This window comes from Artemia franciscana, chromosome 18 (assembly GCF_032884065.1).
Source record: "Artemia franciscana chromosome 18, ASM3288406v1, whole genome shotgun sequence".
Lineage (NCBI taxonomy): Eukaryota > Metazoa > Arthropoda > Branchiopoda > Anostraca > Artemiidae > Artemia > Artemia franciscana.
This window is the reverse complement of record NC_088880.1, coordinates 19,641,354-19,665,486: the sequence shown is the minus strand read 5'-3', so window position 1 is coordinate 19,665,486 and position 24,133 is coordinate 19,641,354. Positions and strand designations below refer to the sequence as shown.

General features: G+C 35.6%; 1 protein-coding gene across 1 annotated transcript in view; it reads left to right on the top strand.

The window, feature by feature from the left end:
- LOC136038718 (mitogen-activated protein kinase kinase kinase 12-like) overlaps window positions 1–24,133 on the top strand; it is a 68,765-nt gene that overhangs the window by 10,332 nt on the left and 34,300 nt on the right. The window contains exon 3 of the mRNA XM_065722046.1: window positions 14,651–14,820. Within this exon, the coding sequence (XP_065578118.1) occupies window positions 14,651–14,820 (170 nt within the window). The remainder of the gene's footprint in view (window positions 1–14,650; window positions 14,821–24,133) is intronic.

Genomic DNA, 24,133 nt, shown 5'->3' with positions numbered 1-24,133 from the left:
TTAATCGGATTGAGATATAACAAACCACGATAATAAAATAATATTTTAGAAACAAAAGTGTGGAAACCTAACCCAACCCAACCTAACGTAACCTAACCCCCATCCCCATCTCTAATGTGCAAATATATAGCCCAAATTATGCAAGTCCAATGCACTCTGTTTAAGTCCAATGCATTGTTTCATTCATCACTTGCTTTTGTAGCTATGAAGCCGGTTTTCTGAGATGTAACCAAGCGTAGTGCTTGAATGTGTTTTAAATGACCGACAAGTACCTTGTTTTTTGTGTAACTTTGGGTTTCTATTAAGAGGTAAATCTTAAAAGTAGGGTTAGCTGCGCAACAAAAAGGAAAGGCTTCCCTTCAAATTGAGATTTGGTGTTAGCCTTACCCCCCTTTAGGCCGAATTCTAGATACGCCCATTGGTATGGAGGAAGAGGGGCTGGAGAAACCTGTCAGTATTATATTCAACAAATATGCGTAAATGGAGAAGGCCTTTTGTGCGTCTGTCTCAGGTCACCAATCCAAGTTTTCATTGACAGGAATAAGATCTTTTTTGTTTACGAATAATTTCTAATATATGAAGTTTGTATTGAAAATTATCCTAAATTTTTTAATAATTTTTAGCTTTATCCAAGCCTCTATTTTGAATAAGAATATCTTCTGAGGCATTTCTAATCAGAACCGTTCAATTTTTTTGTTATCCCCTTATCTCGGTTACTCTGCAGGTTTTGATTCTGACAATCTTATTAAATGAATAAAAAAAAAAAAATTCTACTAAAGAAAGTAGCAACATTAAAGCTTAAAATAAACAGAAATACTCCTCTCTCCACAAAAAAGTTGTTGGTACATTTAAAAAAGGTTCTGATTCTAATTAAACGGTCCTTGTGTTTCAGAATTGTTCTTGAAGAGAAAGAAGGTCCATATTAAGTGTAAAGAGCGGGGTATTGAGGACGGGGCAGTCCCCCTCATATACGGAATAATTTCTGTATACGGAAAAATCACTCCTGTGATTTTGATTTGACAACGGACAATCTATATAGGGACTTTGGGGGGAAGTCAGCTATTAGAAAGACAATTTTTGGTCCTTTTTAGGAATCTTCTAACCCCAAAAATATGCATCTCAATTATTTGATATTTCTCATTTCACTCCCACAATCTCCCAGTATTGTTAAGCACAAACCACATTATTGCCAATATTGCTATTTCGATTTGGCTCGTGAAGTATTCCTAACTAAAATATCAATTGACAATAATATTTTTTTATTATTGAGCGCCACATAAATTGACCGAAGGTAGATTTAAGGTTATTAAAGACATATGCAAAAACAAAAATAAACAGCAACAGAGCAAATGAAAACATTCCAGTGATAACTTCTCATGATAGCTTCAGCATCTTCAACATTCACCTGGGGTAACCTATAGCTAAAACGCGGTGTGTAATACTGTTTGTCAAAGTGACATTTATAAGTTTGTCTATTAAACGACCTAGTGTCCATCGATTTGTTCAATCCAATCTGTTCCGATCTGTTAGGATTTGAGGGCAAATAGCTACCCTCCCACGCCCCTTTTTTCCTGAAGTCGTCCGATTAAAATTTGAGATAGCCAGTTTGTTTAGCATAGTTGAAATATCCAATAACAATCGTTTTAGGGGCAACTTGATCCGTCAGGCCGTGGGAAGAGGCCTGTTAGTTATGAAACTTGCCCATTGTGCCCATTATTCGTGTGGAGGGAAATTCCTGGAGATGAACTTTCAAGGGGAAATTTTACACTTGGTGGATTTAACAGAATTCCTATACACAATTATTTTGTTACTTTCACTTTCTCTTTACCAACTGAATTTTGCATGTGGAGATGTTCTAGGGGAATTGTCCAGGAGTTATTTGCAGTACGTTTGGATTTCCGGGAAAAACTTTCCACGGAATGTGGAGCGATCGAGAAAACGATTAAAAACAAAATTCTCTTCAAATGAAAGTAAGCTAAGGAGAAATGTTTGAACTGAATCCTTCTTAAGAAATTTTACGGGGGGGGGGGGACTTGCAGAAAGGATGAATGTTTTGGAGTGAATTTTACGGGGGCAAGTATTTTATGTTGGAGTAAATTTCCACAGTGGAGTTTCCTATGAGGGGAGGGACGTTTTAATGGAGAGTGAGCCAGATTTCCCGGCATTATTTGAAAAACGATCAGAAACTAAATAAAAAAACAAGTTTTTCAACCTGAAAGTAAGGAGCAACATTAAAACTACAAACGAACAGGAATTATTCTGTATATGAAGGAGATGTCCCCCTCCTCAACGCCTTGCTCTTTTTGCTAAAATTTGACTGTTTATCCCGGTTTTTAAGAACAGTTCTTGAAACACAAGGGCTCAAGAGATTAGTGGTAAGAGTAAGGTATTGATGAGGGTGCAACCCCTTCATCTACGGAATAATTTCTGTTCGTTTTTAGTTTTAATGTTGTTCGTTATTTTCAGTTGAAAAAAAACTCGTTCTTAAAATTTAATTTCAACATAATATTCAGCTGCCATATCTGTGTTCATTTATCGATGCAGTGGCAATTAATGTGCTCATAAAAAAAGGGATGCTCTGGTCCCCTGCATTTTATTGAATGCATATCTTGCATGTTTTGCTAAGAAATATGATTAGTTGAATTTTATAATTGAGCTTCAATACCATAAACAATTTGATGATTGGACTTTGATGTAAAATTCCGAAAGTAAACATTTATCTCGACGTTGGATTTTTAGCAAATATTTGAGCAAGCGACCGAATCCTGCCTCAACACGATTATTATAATAAAGATCTTTTAATCTCAGTGTTGAAATCCATGTGTTATTCAAGTTAGGCTGTTGTTCCTTGAATGACTTGTTTAAACACATTTATATATAACGGCTTCAGTAACGATTATAAATGATAGTAGTAGGAGATTTACAAGAAAATTTGAATTTAGAAGCATGAAATCAAATAAGTAAAATTTGGCTACAATAGGTATGATTACATGGATTGAAATCACTGCTCACTTTAGGTGATTATCCCCCCAACAAAATGACCGTATTATACTAAAAGTAACGGATGTAGAAAAATCCCGACAGGAGACCAAAAGACCCCTCCCCTCTCAACGTACCTTATTGCATAAGAGACTAATAAAATTAAAGATAGGGGAACCATTCTGTCCATAACCTTTCGTTTTTTTTTCTCAATTTAATAAACACTGGTAATTAGTCATCTCTTGCTATTTTTACATCATTGATTTTATTCAATTATTATTTTAGGCTAATTATGTTTTTTTCGTAAGTTGTTGCTCCGTTTGATTTGTTGGAAAGTTTTTGCATATTTATTTACTTGTGTTTTCAAATTTCCAGGTTTTGAGGGAAATAAATAAACAAATCTGATGCTCGGATATATATATATATATATATATATATATATATATATATATATATATATATATATATATATATATATATGTATATATATATATTGGCATTCAACCGGATCCAATAAGGTCAAAGAGACTCGCTTCCGTTTTTGCTTTGGAAAGAATAATTTTGAATGATTAATTTTGTAAATAAATTATTGCTTTTAATTGTTTTAGTTTAGTATTGCTACTGATGACGGTCACTGCATATGTGACCGAAATGTCTAGTATTTTTGTGAAATTTATCACTGTCTATAAGAAGGATTTTATCCCTATTTGAACTTTATTTATCGTTTTCGAATCATGTCAGAAATCCTCTCCTCCGTAGATATTTTTCAGGAAATTCTCCCCCCTCCAACGGCAATTTCACCGCGGAAAACTACCCATGGAGAATTCCTCCGTGGAAAATCCCCCCCACGTAAAAATCACCTGGACAATTTGAACCCTGTTCAAAAGTTCCCCAGGAGATTTCCTCCGGAATATCTCATGTAAAATTTATACATCAGAGAGAAAGTAAGACAAATAAAAATAATTTCATATAGGAATTCTGGCGAATCCCCTACCCCCTTCCTTTCCATGTAAAGTTTCACCTAGAAAGTCACCACCCGTAAATCCCTCCCCTTGGAACATTTTCCCTGTGGAAAATAACAATTCTTTTGGTGAATATCTTGTTATTAAAGTTCCGTTTTTTAGAATTTCGGTTATTATTGTGCCGAGTCGCTCCTTAATTACAGTTCGCTACCACGAACTGTTTGAAACCGTCACCATTGTGGTCAAAGGTCGTAACTGGTGTTTCCTTCATATTTTATGTTTGTATAGTTCGGCTTGCGCTGATAGGAGGAATCTAAGTATGCAAGTAACAAATGCACACGCATACAGGAATTTAACTCGGAGGACCCAGTTTGGGGGGATGGCAAATTTAAAAAAAAGCATAAAATTTTAACTATTATGAAAAGCATTAGAAATTACGAGATAATCGTAAGATTGTTGTATATTTTAAAACGTGGTGTGTATGTTTGGATAATGAAGAGTCTAATTTTATTAGAATAACACTAATCATCTAGGTAAAGAGTTTTAAGTCATTATACTGCTATGTATGGCAGTTTTTGCGCAGTAGAACAAAAAAGAGAGAAAACACTTCAGTTGTTGTCTTTTGTTGAAGTGGTGACTAAATATCTTTGATGCATGTATGCAATCATTGAAGTCTATCAGATTTGTCTGTAAGTGATTAACACGCAAGAGCGAAGGGGGTGGAGCTCCAACCTCTTGTTCCCATCCTCCTCCTTGGAACCTTTCATTGTTCCTGTACCCCTTCTTTTTGTAGTTTCTTATAATATTAGATTAATTTTTGTGTTTTTTTTCGAAAAACAAAGAATTGTCAACCGGAGAATCAACAAAAGATTTTTTTTCTTAAATTTAGATGATCATCCCTGGTACGTGGCGCATTATCTCTTTCCGAGGTCAATGTCTAATCCCGTTACCGTGCTGACGCACAGGCTATTTGCAAACCGGTGTTGGGCGTCTATCTACATAACAGAAAACCCCGCTTATTCAAGTTCAATTACGTAAAGTGGATGATCTATTTAGTATATGTTTATAGCTGTGATGGCTCGGACAATTTCTGCTTTGGTTTCTGACATGAGCAGACGGTTAAAGCAATTTAGGTTAAATATCAAGCAAGTACACAGTCCGCACTTATTATGTAAATATACATATACACCTATAAGCTTTATTTTTCCCAAAAATAAAGCGAATGAAGTGAAAAGCAACAGAAATTTCTCTGTATTTGAGGGGGACTCTTCCCTCTTAAACCCCCACAGTTAACACTAAATTTGTATATGTTTTTAATTCTTTAAGAACGACTGCTCAGACGCAAGGGCCGTTCTATCCGGGAGAAGTTTTACTGTGACTTTATACTTTCATTTAAAAAATACTTGAAAGTCGATGAAAAATGTGGAAATTCTGAAGAACCGAAGAAAAAACGAACAAAACCTGGTTTAAATGGAAGGTGCGGTAAATTTCTTGTTTAGCTACTTTTTGCTATCTTCGAAAGGGTCAAGTTAGGAAAAAAAACCTTCGGGGTGGGTCTACAGACTAAAGTATAACCCAGGAAGGTACTGGAGGAACCTACATGCACTTCTCCCACCTATGGGCAGTGACCTTTAAGGTCCTTTAAAAATCTTTGTATTATGTGAGTGAGACATTGCTAAACAGATCACCTGGTTAAATGGTTAATTGCTAAACTAGAAATTCTTTCCCTCTCCTTTGAAGATAAAAAGATCAAATCTCAAATTACCAATGTAGTTGAACCTTCGGTTATTTAAGAACAAGTTACCTATTAAAGATCTTACTTTGCCAAAAGAGAAAAAAAGATGGAATTTTATTCCAGATGTTACAATCAGTATAGAGCTTAGTGCAAGAAATCATGCCAGCATAAAACAGTTATTAAAAACGGTGTAATAAAACAAGGAAAGGGCAAGTTACAAGGTAGCTTATCGTCAAGTTTGGATGATTATTTTTTAGTTTTAGTGCTATTAATATAAACCAATATTTTTCCTTACTCAACAGAATTTGGCTAATTTATAAGTAAAAAGTGACTAAAAAATCAGCTATAGTTCTGCTCAAAATTCCGCGGATTTGTTCGCTAAGAATCTATGAAAAATCATCTTATGTTTATAGAAATTTTTTATAAAAATAGATTTTGAATCCAACTTTGTAGTTTAATTAGTTTTACCCCCCTCCCAACCCCGATATTCTGCTATAATACCAGTAAATTATGTCTTGTCAGTCTTCAACTTTCTCTTTTATATATCATATTGGTCTTAAATTAGCAGTCCATCTTATTCTAAATTTGCTCAATAGCAACACAAGAGCAATTTCTTCCCGTGTTCCATTCAAGAGTATTCCCAAATATAATATTTGCTACCATAATGATAGCACCCCCCTTCAAATTTTAAATATAGCCCTAGGGTGTATACAAAAGTTTGTTAATTTTTTGGGATTGCATTGTTTTTTCGTACTTATATCTAATCAATAGTTTGTTCGTAAAAAAAATTGCAAACTGCTCTCTATAGCCTAGGACCATAACCAGGCACTAAAGGGGTGGGGCGGGGGATGGAACCATCATGGTAATGATTAATATATTTGAAAACGTGTTATCAAATATCAAATATTATCAAACGTGTATATGGGATTACTCTTTTGTGGATAGTTATTGTAGCTCGTTTAGAAGGGAAATTATTCCACAAAATTACCAGAAAGATTAATTAAAACCCTAAAGATTGCTCTCATTTATTTTAGCAAACATTGTTATTCTGTAGACTTTTGGTTATTGAGCTGATAAAAAAAAGAAGTAAGAATCAAAACTTGTAAGACCTAAAAGGCTTTTTTTTTAAAGAGAATCTTAAAATTTATATAATACTATTATTTGACGATAATTTGCATTATTAGCTTGCCCTTTTTATTTACGTGATGATGACTTTCAGTGAATGGATTGTTGCTATTATATTTTCTGCTTAGGAAGATGGAATCCAAAAAGAAAGACTGTAGTTAATATTATGTATGTTAATTTTGTATACTTTCGGCGGTTTCACTCACCATACTGCACTTGAACAGTAGATTTTTGCACAGAGTACCTTCACATTCTGACTTCACGTTATCCAAATAATTTACCCCCCCCCCCTAAATGTGTAAATGTATAGCTCAAATTATGTATTGCCCATCTATGCTGTCAATTCTCTTTGTCTTTTCTCACGCTAAGTTGAAAGAAATTAACCGGTTTACAGTGCCTCAATGCACGAACAACTTGAGCTACAGGGGATACATCATACAATTACCGTGACATGATTCCCTCCATAATTTATAGGCCAGGGCAATTTAATCAGAAATGGAATTTGATTTTTTTAAATTTGGACATAAAAAGCTAAATATTGTTTAGTTGGAAGCAAAGCCTAGGTCCAAATTATTAATACGAATTTAATGAAGATACATTTTTTTCTTCAAGTCGGTGTAAACGACCTAGTTGAAGAGAAATGATCTCCAAAGTTGTCATTCTGTACATTTTTTAAGAGCAACATCCACCCGATTTATATTCTTTCCAGCTAAATAGCCAAAATTCAGACATTTCGACTAAAAATTATAAAATTAAAGAATAGCAATTTTTCAGTAGCTACTGACATCAATAAATTAGCCATAGCAGCTTAACAGCGACAGAAGTAGATAAAAAAAAGTGAGTAAAAGTTGTTGTGCTATGATATAAATAAATAAGGAATAAATAAATAAATAATAAATTAATTAATAAATAAATAAATTAATAAATAAATAAATTTATTAATAAATAAGGAATAAATAAATTAAGGCTTTAATCTAAAAGGCTTGGATTTTACTCTTTAAAAAGTGTTTTTAATATAAAAATAATTATTTCAGTTGAACTGAAACATCCCTTACATATTCCTCATTCTAGTAGGAGACTGTTATATGACTCGTTCCTGTTTATCCCTTTTTATTAATCAGTATCCTTTGCATGATTTCTGAAATAAAATATATGTAATTTCAAAAGATAATGTTCATAAGAAAGAATAGAAAACTCTTGATAATGTGAACATTGAACAATTCGAATATTGTATATTTCTTGTTTGTCATTGTACACATTATTATATTTTGGACACATTATTCTTTGTCATACGACAATTTACATCATAAATATCAAACTTAATAAAGGAATAATTCGAATATTTGTTTAAACCCCGCGTGCAAACGATACCTCTGTCTTGGACTTTTAAGCAACTCTAAGCCCAAGGACAGATCCAGGGAGGGCTAGCAGATATGCCCCCCCCCGAAACGTTTGTCCGACTCGTAAAAACGTTAAAAGTTTTCTATCTATCCTTCGAATTTGTAGCGAAACTATAGGTAGAAACATGAAAATGTGTATGCAAAGTAATTGTAACCCTTAGAATAGGCTTAATAATATAGAATTTCGACATTATAAAGTAAAAAATGTGACATCAAACAGTTCGTGGTAACGAACTGTAAATAAGGAGCGACCCAGCTCAATAGTAACCAAAACTCTAAAAAATGGAATTTTGGTACCAATAGCTACATCAAAAGAATTGCATTTTAATGCTGATTTTAAATATATAAGTTTCATCAAGTTTAAGCCTTACAAGTTTAGCTCAATAGTAACCAAAACTCTAAAAAATGGAATTTTGGTACCAATAGCTACATCAAAAGAATCGCATTTTAATGCTGATTTTAAATATGTAAGTTTCATCAAGTTTAGCCTTACCCATCAAAAGTTACGAGCCTGAGAAAATTTGCGTTATTTTAGAAAATAGGGGGAAACACCCCCTAAAAGTCATATAACCTTAACGAAAATCACACCATTAGATTCAGCGTATCAGAGAACCCTACTGTAGAAGTTTCAAGCTCCTATATACAAAAATGTGGAATTTTCATTTTTTTCCAGAAGGCAGATCACGGATGCGTGTTTATTTGTTTGTTTTTTTGTTTTTTTTCCCAGGGGTGATCGTATCGACCCAGCTGTCCTAGAATGTTGCGAGAGGGCTCATTCTAACGGAAATGAAAAGTTCTAGTGCCCTTTTTGAGTGACCAAAAAAATTGGAGGACACCTAAGCCCCCTCCCACGCTAATTATTTTCCCAAAGTCAACGAATCAAAATTCTGAGATACCCATTTTATTCAGCGTAGTCGAAAAACCTTATAACTATGTCTTTGGGGGCGACTTACTCCCCCACAGTCCCCGTGGGAGGGGTTACAAGTTCAAAACTTTGACCAGTGCTTAGATATAGTAATGGTTATTGGGAAGTGTACAGGCGTTTTCAGGAGTATTTTTTGGTTGGAGGCAGGGGTTGAGAAGAGGGGGATATGCTGGGGGAACTTTCCATCGAGGAATTTGTCATGGGGGAAGAAAATTTCCATGAAGGGAGCGCAGGATTTACTAGCATTACTTAAAAAAAACAATGAAAAAATAAATATGAATAAGTTTTTTTTCAGCTGGAAGTAAGTAGCAGCATTAAAACTTAAAATGAACAGAAATTATTACCCATATGAGGGGCTCACCTCCTCCTAATACCTCGCTCTTTACGCTAAAGTTTTTTTTAGTAATTTCAACTAATTATTCTGTGGCTTTTGTGATTCAGGGGTCATTCTTAATGAATTGGGACAAAATTTAAGCTTTAGTGTAAAGAGCGAGGTACTGACGAGGGGGCGACCCCCCTCATGTATGTAATAAAAACATGAGAATACAAAAGTTCTTTATGGAAGCTAATTTGTAAGTTACGTATATCTATTACTTATAAAAAGATTCGTAAAAAATTAAAATTTCTAGTTGCCTTTTTAATTAACCGAAAATCGGAGGGCAACTAGGCTTCCTCCCCCGCTCTTTTTTTCTCAAAATCATTAGATCAAAATTATGAGAAAGCCATTTAGCCAAAAAAAATAAAATATACAAATTTCGTCTTAATTATTCCTCTGCGGAGAGCCAAAGTCAAAACATGCATTGATTCAAAAACGTTCAGAAATTAAATAATAAAAAAACAAATTTTTTAAATGAAAGTAAGGTGCGACATTAAAACTTAAAACGAACAGAAATTACTCCGTATATGAAAGGGGCTTTTCCTTCTCAACCAGGGTTGCCACCTGTAGCACTATAGTGCTAATTGTAGCACTATTTTTGCCTAAGTAGCACCGTAGCACGATCAGGGTAAAATGTAGCACTATTTCGGAAAGTCTGGAAAAATGTAGCACCTTAGTCCTTAGTGCTACAATTTTCGGGAAAAAAATATTAGGACCAGTGTCAGCAAGTGAGGGGATTTAAAAAGACTGGAGGAGGATCTTCTGCTGAGCTTTCTAGTTTGATAAGTTCTCTTAAGTGGGAATTTCAACTTCTGTTGAAGCAACTTGATTTTCCCTCAGGAAAAGAAAACTCACTTGGCGCCAATTTCAAATTGTGCTTGAGGTGTGGATTTTAATGGAGGTAGACAGGTGAGACTTACTGACAGCTTACTGCAATAATGCCCAGAAAAATCAAAAATCGAAATAAATTCTGTGATAAGTGGAAAATGGATCCTGAACTAGGTGGGTTTATTAGTAAATCTGATATGAACAGTCAGCATGCTCATTGTAATTTATGCAAGAAAGATATTCGAGGAAGTATCTACAATGTCAAAAGACATATCAAGTCTACATTTCACAAGCAAAACGTGCAGGCTATGAAATGCACAGTGCCTGTTGACCAGTTAGTGCAAACACCGGAAGTGCAGAAGAAGCAGCTTTTTGACGATTCAGTTAAAGATGCTGAGTTACGCCTGGCCGGTTGGGTTGCTAAAGAGGATATTTCTATAAGAAAAACTGACTCATTGCTACAAGTCATGAAATCATGTTTCCCAAATGATGCTGTTTGCCAAGCATTAGCCTCGTCGAGAAGCAAGACAACTGGAATAATCAAGAATGTTCTCGCCACAGAGGAAAAAGTGCAGCTTGCAAATTGGTTAAGGAATAACAAGTTCGCGATTATTGTAGATGAATATACGGACAAGTCATGGGCCAAAGTTTTGGTCATCATTGCAAAGTTTGTGGATGCTAATTACAATGTTCGTGAAGATTTTTTGGGTCTTGTTGACGTGCACGACGCGTCAAGTGCCGGCCAGAAGAACCTGATTATGAAATGTCTTTCGGACCTTGGTATACCTATACAAAATTTAATGGGTATAGGCTTCGATAATGCTAGTGTGAATACTGGGTCTGTGAAAGGACTAGGGCGCTGCTTAAAGAGGAAGTACCAAATTTGTTCATTCTTGGTTGTATAAGTCACTCGCTCACGTTATGTGCAACATACGCCGCCAAAAAGCTACCAGGGGTTTGGAAGTATTCATTCACGACATTGTAAACTATATTGCAAGCAGCCCAAAGCGCCTGGACGAGTTGAAAAAGTGTCAAGAATTTGCACGTGTAGAGAGCCACCGCCTACTTCAAGTGGCAAACACAAGATGGCTATCATTGGAAGCCTCTGTCAAGAGAATCCTAGAACCCTGGAGTGCACTGATGCGGTTCTTCGCAAGCCACGGAGAAGGTGATGCAGCAGGAGATAAATCTTCGAAAGAAAAGCCAAGTCGGATTTTGGCTTGTATGAAGGACCCAAAGATTAAAGGTTGCCTTTACTTTATTGCCTTTGTCCTTGAAAAGGTAAACGAACCGAATATAGAGTTCCAGAGCAGTAAAACTCACATTCATAGGCTCTTGCAGAGTTCCAGAGTGACTTATCTTGCTCTTTTGAGATGCTTTGTGATAAAAGAAGCAATAGCAATCGTAGGAGATCCATTCAGGGTCAAACTAATTCCACCAAATTTCCTAAAACTGGAGGAGCTCAAGCTTGGGCCGAACACCCTGAACTATATCGCTACATCGTGTAGCGCAGGTCAGCTGAATAGGCAGCAAGTGCAAACAATCCATGCAAACTGTTTGAGCTTTCTCGTCGAAATGTGCTTGCAGGTATCAACAAGAATTGATTACATAGATGAAACATTGGTGAACCTTCGTTGTATAGATCCTACCGTGGCCGTTTCTGGAAAAGTGAATACTATTGTTCCACTCATGATCCGTTTCCCGAACCTGCTTGGCGACAGCGAAGCTGAAAGTGACACTCTACGAGATAAGCTGGACTAAAAGTTCAGTGGACTAAGCTGGCCGACAGTAAAAAGGATCTCCCGAAATTTGAACCCAGCGATGATCCTGGAAGCATATCTAGGCCAGTATATTTGGAAATTTCCAAGTTCCTGTTGACTTTGTGTGCTCTTCCTCATTCCAGCGCAAGCGCAGAAAGGCAATTTTCTATTTTGAACAATTTGAAAACAAAAATTAGAAATCGTCTCCAAACTGAAACTGTGAGTGCACTGATGTTTGCAAAGCAATATGTGATCAGATGCTCCACCGATGCTGGAAGCAGCAACTCCTGGAAAATAGATGACAGTCTTCGTCTTTCATTCCAGAAGTGGAAGGGAGCATCGAGATCCACGAAAGTTAATCTCATTTGTAGCAACGCAACTGGCGTCGATCAAAATGAGGAAGAGGAAATAGATTTTTGCGACTGATTCAAGATTCATTCTTATTTTTTCGAAAATGATCTGTAGTACAATAGAAAATGATTTCTAATAAACCAGTGATTTGGATAAAAAAAAGCTGGGCATCCGTAAAGGAACAGTAAACTTGACTCAAAGTTGACTCGGGGAGCTAGCTGACATATCAAGAATGTGCCCTGAGTCGATATTGAGAGTAAGAAAAATTCTAGTTACGACCATTGCAGTTTCCAGCCAGTTTCCGAAAATTCGATTTTTGGTTTAGAAGAAAAAAAAAAATCAAAAGGTTTGTGTGCTGCAAATAGGAATCGAACCCACACCGTTTTACCGGTGTGACGTTTGACTATGGTCTACACGTAAAAAGGCGAACTTTTACAGTACATAAGTGCATAATTACATTGCATAAGGGGGAAGGGCCTGCCAGCTAGCTCTGGGAACAATAAGGAGGGGTTTCGATATAACAAAGAAGGGGGGTCCTGTCGACAATAAGTCCCTGTACATTCATCTAAGCCCCCCAGGCCGGTTTGATGGCCGAAAGTTGCCTAGTCAAGTTTACTGTGCCTTTAAAGCCTCTTTACTGCCTAGTTTTGCTAGATGAGTCAAATAATAGTCCTGCTTTCGACCACATGCTTCACGCATTGCTTAAATCCGAGTGTATTTTTCTCTTGTTTTTTCGCTAGAAAAAACCTTTAGCCTCGGAAATCTTTACCTCTAAAAACTACCTCAGTTCACTGAAAGATAAAGACTTTTCGAAACTAGCGTAAACTACTCTCGAATTGTATGCAGTGTGTAATGCAATGAAACTGCAACTTGATAAACTGGACAGCTATAGTAAAACTGGTTCGAAACATAGTTCAAATATGAGTAAGAAGGTGCAAGAACACGTTCTGCACTGCCGCAGCCGTAGTTTGTACTCGAAACGAGCCGCGTGTCTGCGCAAGGAAAAATAGATCTTGACAAAAACGGCTGTCTGGAATCCGAAAGGTGAAGCCTGGCTTTGATTGACAGTTGTGACTGTGAAGCAAAGATAGATATTTGAAAGGGACATCTAGGAAACACTGGTAGACAGTGACATTAACTGTCATAATTATGATGAAAATACGGAAGGGTTGGCTTGACTGTCCGGAAGCCCCAGGCGTCTGGAAAATGAAGCCAGGCTTGAAGATTCTTACTAACAATAATTTATTTTAACCTCGTGTGATCCCGCTTGAAACACCTTGAAATAATTTTTGGAAGTTTTTAATAACATATCAAAAACAATTGTTTTTAGACATTTAGATGTTTCGTAATTTTGTATAGCTGTCTTCATTTGAATAGCTCACAAATACTAAATTTAAGGTAATCTGATAACATATTTATGACAAAATACAACTAGATCACCCTTGGAAGAAAGAGTACATTTGTTTTCAAAAAGTACTGCTTTTCTTAAAATGTACTGCAAAAGTACTACTTTTTTCAAATGTACTACCAACTCACTACTCACAATTTTTCTATCGCTGGCAACTCAAAGCACCACGCAGCTTATTACGCATGTGCGTACAATGCTTTAGTGAAAATAACAAAGGTATTCGTAGAAATGCTGTAATCTTTGTGTGATTGAAAACGCGACTAAAAGTTTTAATTGATCAACACCAAGCAGTATTACGCGAAAATTGCATATTTAGCAACAATTTTGTGTAGCACTTATGTAGCACCCTGTTCTCGAGAAAATTAGCACACTTTCGACAGGAGCAGGTAGCAACCCTGTTCTCAACGCCCCGCTCTTTACGCTAAAGTTTTTTACTGTTTTAAAATGTAGAGTTAAGAGAAAGAGTCAAACTTTAGCGTAAAGAGCGGGGCGTTGAGAAGGAAAAACCCCTTTCATATACGGAGTAATTTCTGTTCGTTTTAAGTTTTAATGTCGCTCCTTACTTTCATTTAAAAAACTTGTTTTTTTTATTTAATCATAATAATAAGCGTAACTGAAAATGTAACATCGTAATAATAAGCGTTTGTGAAATCAGCTTTGATTGGTTAAGGAGCCAACGAAGCAGTTTTCATGGTTTTGTGTGTCCAGTTTTTATGTAATCTGACAAATAATCTAAACTGCCAAACTATATAAATAAATGTAATTAAACAGAGCTCTTTATTAGACTCTTTTTTTTTTCAGCGAAGAGTTTAACGAGAGGGTGGTTGATGCACATCATTTGGAAATCCCTGTTTCAAATGATAACTTAGGATTTTCCCCTCCAATAACTAGTTCTGCATCTCAGTCTTGGTTTGAAGGCATCTTCGGCTGTATGAGACCTGTGTTTGGCACCTTTATAGGAAAAGGAAGAGGTAAGTGATTATATCAAATTGTTTTTGTCAACTTTTTATGCTCATTAGAATTTTGTCAACAAATACTTGCTAATGTAAAAAATAACATCAGTCTGACTGTCCAACACCAAATGTTTGTTCTGGAGCCGTTGGGAAAGTTCATGTTAAAATATATTAGCATATTTTCAATGCTCCAAACATATAAGTCTAAAAATTGATAGTTTTCCCTTCCAAATTATTATATCAAAATCAGAAAAATGTATTAGTTTGTTTGGTACTTGTGCATTATTCAGAACACACTTAATAAGTAAAGTTAGGTTCTTTCGTGAAACCAACTACGATGCAGGTACATTTTAATTAAATATTTTATATATAGAGGTGGTTAGATTAGGTATTAGATATAATGCACCCTACCTCTCCCCACCCCCTAATGTGCAAATATATAGCCCCAATTTTTGATAAAGCTAATGAAATAAAACAAAATATGATGATCTATAATACTTTGTTAGGAAAATTGTAAAATTACAACTTAGAATTCTAACCTAACCTAACCTTTTATCTTTGAGTTTTGGCGTTGTGGCTATGAAACCGGATTTTCTCATAAAATGTACCTGCATCGTAGTTTGCTTTACGAAAGAACTTAACTTCACTTATTGAGTGTGCTCTGAATAATACACAAGTACCGCTTGTTTTCTATATTTCTCTATCGCTCTTTATATCGGTTTAATCAGTTTGCCTTTTAAACACTCATTATAATTGATCATTTATTCAGTGATGATCTGATTTTAAAATTGTGATATGATTACATTTTGTTGGACAAGTTTATAATCTGGTTATTTTATGGACTGTTATCCATACTAACTGTCAGTAACAATGACAGGATAGTATTCAGGATTATTGTTCAGGGGGAGGGTTCGAGAGAGGGGTGGTACAAAAGATTTTAAAAACACACCAAAATTTGTCTATATGTATTTTTGTTTCGTTCTTACGAATTTGACAAACATTTCGGGGGGGGGGTTCAAACCCCTTAACTCCCTTGGATACAGCCTTGAATAATAGAACCGATTATTATCAGTTTATTTTTTAGATTGTTAAGTTGTGCATCAGAACAAAAGCCCCCCCCCAAAAAAAAAAGAAAAACCGACATCGAACATTTTATTGTTTACTTAGGTATTTTGAGCCATTCATTGTGATAAAAAAATACTCTATTATCAGTTCCATTTGTTAGATAATTGAAGATTAAATTGTTAGTCTGTGCGTTAAAAAATGTACATTGGAAAATTATAAATCGAAAATGCATGTTTTATCTTTTATATACATATTTGAGCCAATAACTGCGATAAAATTACTCAATTATCAGTTTCATATGTTGGATTATGCAAGAAAATTCAAATTTTGCTAGAAAAAAAGTAAACTATATGTGCTGAAGAAATGAACAAGCAAATATGAATCTTTTATTGGTTACAAGTGTATTAATAAAAAAAAAAACAGGTTATTTCCGAGGCAAGTAAAGAACGAAGTTGAAACTTAAAACGGACAAAAATGGTTACTTCACAGCCTAGGCACGTACGCAGAAATTTATTTCGTGGGGGGGGGGACCAAAACCTTCGAAACAGCAGATATAAATTAGCACTTTTTTTATAGTAACTAAATAAATGCAAAAAGCCCGTATATCGGAAAATACAGATTAACTTTAATCAGTAGTATTGTAGCGGATGGGGGAAGGAGATTGAGGCCTCTAAAGTACGTTTTAGACTCAGGTTGTTCTTCTATTGCAAAAACGTCGATTTTAAGGAAAAATGATAGTTTCCAAAATTGATCCATTAAAAGCTGTACTTTATCCTGAAAACGCCATAATGTCAAGGATAATTCTATTTTGCTGTGGAAAGCAAACTCTTTTTACAAAACAAAATAATAGTACAATCGCTAATTACTTCAAAGAGGGTAAAAAGTTAGACAGAAAATGGGTTAATAATTGGGCAGTGACTTGATCAGATAAATGCATGCTGTAAGATCCCAAAAAAGCTTCATACATGTATCTAGATTCTTAAAAAATGTCCTACTTTTGCCAGAAATCCCAAAAAACCATGGGGAAATTAAACATTTCGAAAAATTTCGGGGGGGGGCGGGCTCGAAGGCCTCCCTCCTGCGTACGTGCAAGTCACAGCCTATCTAATATATATCAATAACACTACTACAAATAAACCAACTAATTATGTTCCCTACACATTTAGGATTATAGAAAACTAGCGCAATACTGAAAAAATAAAAGTCAAGGATAAAAAACAGGAATATTGATTTTGGAGTCAAAATTGAGTATGTAGCCAGACAGCAATAAACGAATCTATAAAGTTTTTCATAGTCTTACCCCAGTTATGACATCAGAAAATTTCAGTACCCAATTAAAATTATCTTAAAAATATAAGTGTAAAATTAAACAGTTTTTTAATAACCGCAAAGTAACTGAACAGCGTACAAAAATATTGGATTGATTTATTAGGTAGCATTTTGGTCTCGCCAGCTATAAATCCAATAGTGAGTAATACACAGTCTTAAATTGTAAGAAATATGGTTTAGTATTGCTTGAAATGAAGATCAAATAAGACATAATACGAGCTCTGGAAATCCGGTTATTTCTCTCTTTACAACAGTGAATTTCAAGCTATGATACAAATTCTAAAGCTAGTCTATAGTCCTAACACTATCAAGATGGCTTTACTTCGAACTTGTCTACAAACTAATCATGGCATGTCCTTTTCAGAACCTAAACGAGAGCCAGTCATTGAACTGAGCCATTGTGCAGAGGTGATACCAAATTAAACGAAAAAGAAAATAAAGCAACAATCCTAAAATAGATTGTTACTTTATCTTAAAAGGGATAGATAATATCTTTATTCTGTAAAAAGTGTTCTTAATTGGTTTGCTTTTACTGTACGAAAACTCCTATATTATTTTGTGGTTTCAATAAAGCAGTAGTTTTCTATAATCCTAAAAGTATAGGGAAGCATGATTAGTTGGTTTATTTGTGCTAGTGTTATTGATATATATTAGATGGGCTGTGAAATGATAATTTTTTTCCGTTCGAAGTTTCAACTTTGCTCTTTACTTCCCTCGAAAGCTTTGTTTTTTAAAAATTAATCTTTGTTCTTTTTTTTTAATTTAATGTAGAAACTACGCTGCCATGATCTTTTTTATTTGTACGGAGTAATGTATGTTTGTTTTAAGTTTTAATATCACTCTTTAGTTTCAGTTGAAAACTTATTTTTTATATAATTTCTAATTATCACCAATCTAGGGGATATAAGACACCTCTAGAAAATACTGCAGATAACCTTGACAGCTACGAAAAACTTTCAGTCTATAACATGAATTTCATTATCCATACTTCACAAAAAAAATACATGTTTTTCAGGAATGCTTGTTTTTCGATGAGCGAAAAGCTGTTTTTACTCGGCCGACTTCATCTGAAAAAGCCAGAATGAGACAGGGCTTTATAAATCACCTACTGACCAGCAGAAACTAAAGAGCTACTGTAACAAAAGAGAGCTCTTTAAGGGCTCATTTAAAAGCTTATATTTATACCTAGTGGCTCTTTTTTTCAAAATTTTACTTGAATGCATATTCCCACAAAGTGCACTTTTGGTTGTTTTCCCAATGTTTTTCAAATGAAAAAAGTGCCTTTTCCAATGACATGACCAAAAAAAAGGTGTTTTTCAAAACCTAGACAGGAGCAAAAAACTAAGGGAGCAGGGATGTCTCTTCTCCTCAATTACCGCCGTTAGAACTAGCACACAGGCTTCGTCGTAAAATGAAGTTTAAAGGTTCGATTCAAAACTGTTGATCATTCAAGCTTAATTTTTTGTATATTTTTAGTTGACAATTTTTTACTTTTAGTAAATTTGTTTTTGCAATAATCTTTTACTTTTAAGATGAGTAGGTAATTTATAGAACATATTAAGAGGATCTGGAGAGGGGACTATATGTAAGGGGTTCTTATAAACCTCCAGTTAAGAGCTTTAGACCATAATTATTGCAATGCTACTGTTTTATGCTTCCAAACTCTTCCACTGTGGGAGGGGCTGCAAGTTACAAACTTTGATCAGCGTTTACATATAGTAATGGTTATTGGGAAGTGTACAGACGCTTTCAGGGGGATTTTTTTTTGTTGGGAGGGGAGGGGGCTATGTGGGGAGAAATTTCCATGGGGAAAGAGAAAGGGGGCGCATGATTTTTTAGCATTTTTTAAAAAACGATGAAAAAATAAATATGAAAAAGTTTTTTTCAACTGAAAGTAAGAAGCAGCATTAAAACTTAAAACGAACAGAAAACATTATGCATATAAGGGGTTCACCTCCTCCTAATACCTTGCTCTTTACGTTAAAGTAATTTATTAATTTCAACTATTTACTCTACGGCCTTTGTGATTCAGGGGTCATTCTTGAGGAATCGGGACAAAATTTAAGCTTTAATGTAAAGAGCGAGGTATTGACGAGGGGGAGAACCCTTTCATATACGTAATAAAAACATACGAATATAGAAGTTTGTTGCGTAGTTTAATTCGTAAGGCACGCCACTTGCCTGGGTAGGGAATTTAAAGTGCCGAAACCCTATAGGCAAGTGTGTATTCTCCTGATGAGCCCTTGTGTTGGGTTGTCGCCTCTGAATTATTTGTCTTTTTTATTGTTTTTAATATTTGGTAAATGACGACCTATACTTACTTACGACACGACTACCTGTCCATGGATTATTCTTTACGGTTGATTGTGTATGGCTATGTTGTTTGACCTGTGTAATTGAATGGATGAGTAGGGTTAAGGCCTTATTCAAGTACTCATCTATATTAATTACTAAAGTAGGAAAACAGTCTTCCCATCTCCTTCTGTCTTTTTTTTAATATGGTATGTTTATTTCTGTGTTTGTACTGTTGCATTGGTGATAATTTCAACTATAATTTTTAGTATAGTAGGAACGACAAAGGTGCATACAGAAGGAAAGCTAGACTTGGCCATTTATTATAATTTTGAAATTACTAGCGTAAGATTAATTTTGATGTCGAAACGGCATTCGGTAGAGAATAATAACTGTGTATACTCACTAACAAATAGCAATTAATTACAAAAACTTGTATTGAGCACACTTTTATAAATTCTTTAAAGTCTTGCAACTCAGGATTTAGCATTCTAGTGGGACTCTAAACAATTTTCCTGGGTTGTTGATCTGTTTCTGATTTTCTTTTATTTTTGTAGTACAAAGTTGGTGCAAGTTACAATAAGGTATGCATGCAATAAACACAGCGTGTAAAGGACAATTCACCTTTTTGGTTTTATACAGATTTTGCTCCCAGTAAAGCGCTAGTCAATTTTTTGACGGCACACGGGGAGGGAGGGTGATTTTTGTTCGTTCACAGGGCTCTTATTTTACCTCTGACCTACACTTATGTGTAGGCTATCTGATATGTTAATAGTATTTTTCTTCTTCTGAAACATAAAGTTTGCTATTTTTGGGTTAGTGATCGCGCCGGTTTGGGCTATACATTCTTCCGCAGACCTGGCAACTGTGGGGCCAGTGGTGATCTTGTCTCGGTTCGATTCATTTTTAAAGATTCTGAAAAACTTGTAGATTAACTCTTGGCATTATTTTTTTTTTCTTTAATGTGGTAATTCCCAGAAGATGTTAATTATTTGTGCGTTAGGCTATTATTTTCAAGAACCAATAATGTTATGTGGTTGTCACGGCATCTGAGTTTTTGAGAAAGCAAGAATAACCTAAAACTTGAAATTAAACCAATAGCCACCGGAAGCTTTGACGTCAGCATGTTTTTGATTATCAGAACTTGTTGAAAATATGAAACTAATCTTCTTTTTTTATAACTGTCTAAAAGAGGTATTTCAACGCACTTGAACTTTGGGAAATAAGTTTGCTGGTATTTCAGTTGCCTACTTAAAATACATCTTATTTGTTAGTTGCTTACTGATTTCAAACCGAGCCACCTATAATCCTCACGTAACATGTAAGCCGCAAAGGCAAAGTGAAGCCCTTTTTGAATTTCTTGAATAAGGAAGGAATTAACAAAAAATAACAACTGACTATTGTGTTATCTCAATCAAGGGATTCTCTGCATTTTCATGACCTGCGAAAACACTGAAACATTTCAAATATCAGTAATCAACCTTTTAATTCTATTTTTTAAGTTGTGGAAGCTCTGGTGTATATTCTCTACTCACAAAAGAGCATGAATTTGCAAAAGAATTATGGAACTGAAACCTATAATACAGCTACTTTAATTAAATGGAAGGAACCCTTTGACTGTAAAGAACAATGTTTGTACTTTAAAGTTGGTAAGTATATGCTGATTGATAGAATGGCTTTATATGTATATGTGGCCACATATAAAGCCACATATGACTTTATATGTGGCTTTATATGTGCCTGATATTCTAGCTGGGTAGTCCAGGAGAGTTCTACTTTCCCATCTGATACGATGCTCTCTCATAGCCTTTACAGTGTTCCTCATGACAAATTTAATAATAATAATGATAATAATAATTTTATTTTTGCCCGCTCATACAAAAAAAAGAGAAAAGCGGAGTAATACAACAGAAGAAAAGAAAAAAAAACAAGAACACTCAGCATCAAAGGACAAGATTAGTAATAACTTCTTCATTCGCACTCGTAGATCAGGTATAGAGGCAAAAACCCGAACAATTTTTTCAACGCCTTTTTCTGCATTTGTTTCAGTAGACGGCACAACAACAATTGGGTCCACCATATTTTGGAGATCTTATAACAATGTGTTTCTCTCGTAGGGTGGGTATCGAAGCAAAAGCTTGAAATATTTGCAGTATACAGATCGGAGTTTGGTTTGTCTGTTTGTGCGAACCAGTCCCATAGCGGAGACGCATAAAGAAGGTGAGGAAGAGCAGCAGCTGTGTAAAGCTTTGCAAGAATCCTCCTGTTTATGCTAAATTTTCTGAGAGACATGCTTCTCGTAACTTGAATGAATACTCTTGGTAATTTTCTCCATTATTAGTAAACGGGAACTTCTTATATGATGACCGTACGTTATTCCCAGGTATTTTATGGTATTTCTGGGGAAAATTTTCATTTTTTCAACCGTCACATGCTTGCTTGCTGAGGGACAAAATTCAACAAACACCGTCTTTAGTGCGTTGATCATCAGACCGATACTTTTGTAACCAGTCATCAAGTGGTCAATATTTTCTTTTAGAGAAGTTAGGTTGCAGCTTAACATCAGCAGGTCGACAGCATACGAAAGTAGGCTGAGGTCACATAGGTTGATGCTAAATCCTCCAACAATGTTTTCTGTTATTCCGGATGTCAAGGTATTAAACAGGATGGGGTTTAATACAGATCCTTGACGAAGATCACGAACAAGTCTAATCGATCTGCTTAGGTGATCCCCTTTCAGTCTAACTTTCACAAGACTGCCTGAGTACCAGAAAGATAAGAATGCTACAACATGAGCATTCACACCATACTTGAGTAATTTCAGGAACACCTGAGACTGCACAGCTAAATCGAATGCATTTGAGATGTCTACGCTGCAGAGTGATGGTGAGTGATGGACATCTAAGCGTAGATGTCTACGCATAAAGAGTGAGGATCCCATTTAGTGGGCTTTGTCAATAGCTTTCTTTAAAAGCCTCTGTACAAACGCGCAACTCAGGTTTTGACGGAATCCGAACTGACGATAATCCAATCTGCACTTCTCAGAAATTTCTGGAAAGAGAAGTAGATCGAGGACCTTACTGAGAACACTTGAAATGGTAATTTGTCTGTATCCTGTGGACTGATTTGGGTTTTTCTCTTTTTAGGGGATATTTGACTGAACACAAGCACAAAATGAGCTAGATACCACACCGCAATTGACGCACATCTAGGATAGAAGAGTGATATGCTCAGACAAGAGGTCAGTGCCATGCCTTAGGTTATCTGGACAAATACCACCAAGACCACGTGCCTTTCCGCGTTTTAATTCACAAACTGTTTTAGCTACAGCCGATTTAGATACAGCAAAGGTTTTTCGAACTTTTAACAAACTTTTGAGTTTTTCGTTTAAGCATTTATCACAGTCCCGCTCAAGCTTGCTTTCTTTGGAACCAAAGAACCGTAGAGTAGAACCTTAACCATTCCTGTTCCGGAATGACAGATGAGCACGGTTTCCCACTGGTCTGGTATCTCTTGAAGAACTTCCACGTCAGTTTTGGGTTTTTTAAGGTTTGCTCTGAAACTATCAGCTTCTTCGCTTTTCATTTTTTCCGTTAGATTTAGGCAGTCGTTCTTTGTGCTCCGAAATAGTTGGAAGACCACTCCATATCTAGGCTTATCGGATTCCTTCCAGATATCGTACCACAACTTAGCAGGTTTTTGCTTGCTTGACCAGGTGACACTTGTCCCGACCTGGTTTTTGAGACGTTCACCCTGTCGTAACGGACCTTACGACAGGGGACAGCTAACTTTTCTGCGGTTTTTATGGCGTTTCAAATTTCCTCAGAATAGATGTCTAAAGCGACCGAATCTTGGACACCGTGTACTAGTAGCTCGTAGGGCACTTTAACTTTTCTCAGGATTTCGTCACAAGTATGTTGATACACCACCGTGTCAATTTTTTTCCACTCAGTTTTGATGAAGTGTTTTTTGGTTGCGAGGTTGGCAGTATATTGAAAGGTAACACTAAAAGGTTGACCTAAATGGTCGCTACAGGTATGGTCGGCGTCAACACTCATATTTTTCATGAGTTGAAAGTTTGTTATCACATGGATCAAATGATCCGTATAGATGGGCATAGAAAGCAACATAGAAAACTTAACAGCTGCTAGGACATAACCCCGCTTAACTGATGATTTCACACTGTACCGACAACTAAGCTCACTTGACATGCTGTTTTTTGGTTTGTTTCGCTGCATTTTCGCCATTTCGGCAATGATAATTAAAAGGGCGACATGCGCCATTTTTGTAACTTTTCAGGAGAGCCAACAGACGGAAGAAAGTTTGTCCATGGCCCACGCCTCTTTTTTATCTTCAAACTTGTCCACGTCCAAAAGTAGCCTAGGTACTTGTATTATACGAAAAACACTCGAGAAATTAAGTTTGGTAATGCTAAGGAAATATACCTAAGTAAGATGAAAACATAATAATTCAGAAACAAATTTGGATTTGCACATTAGGGGGGGGGGGTAAACTAAGCATATATAAAATACATAACCTAAACAAACCTATTCTAACCTAACCAAAATACCAACTAAATATTTAACTAAAATATAGCAATCATTTGGTCAGACACTATATTCTATCGCTATACAGTGCAAACTTA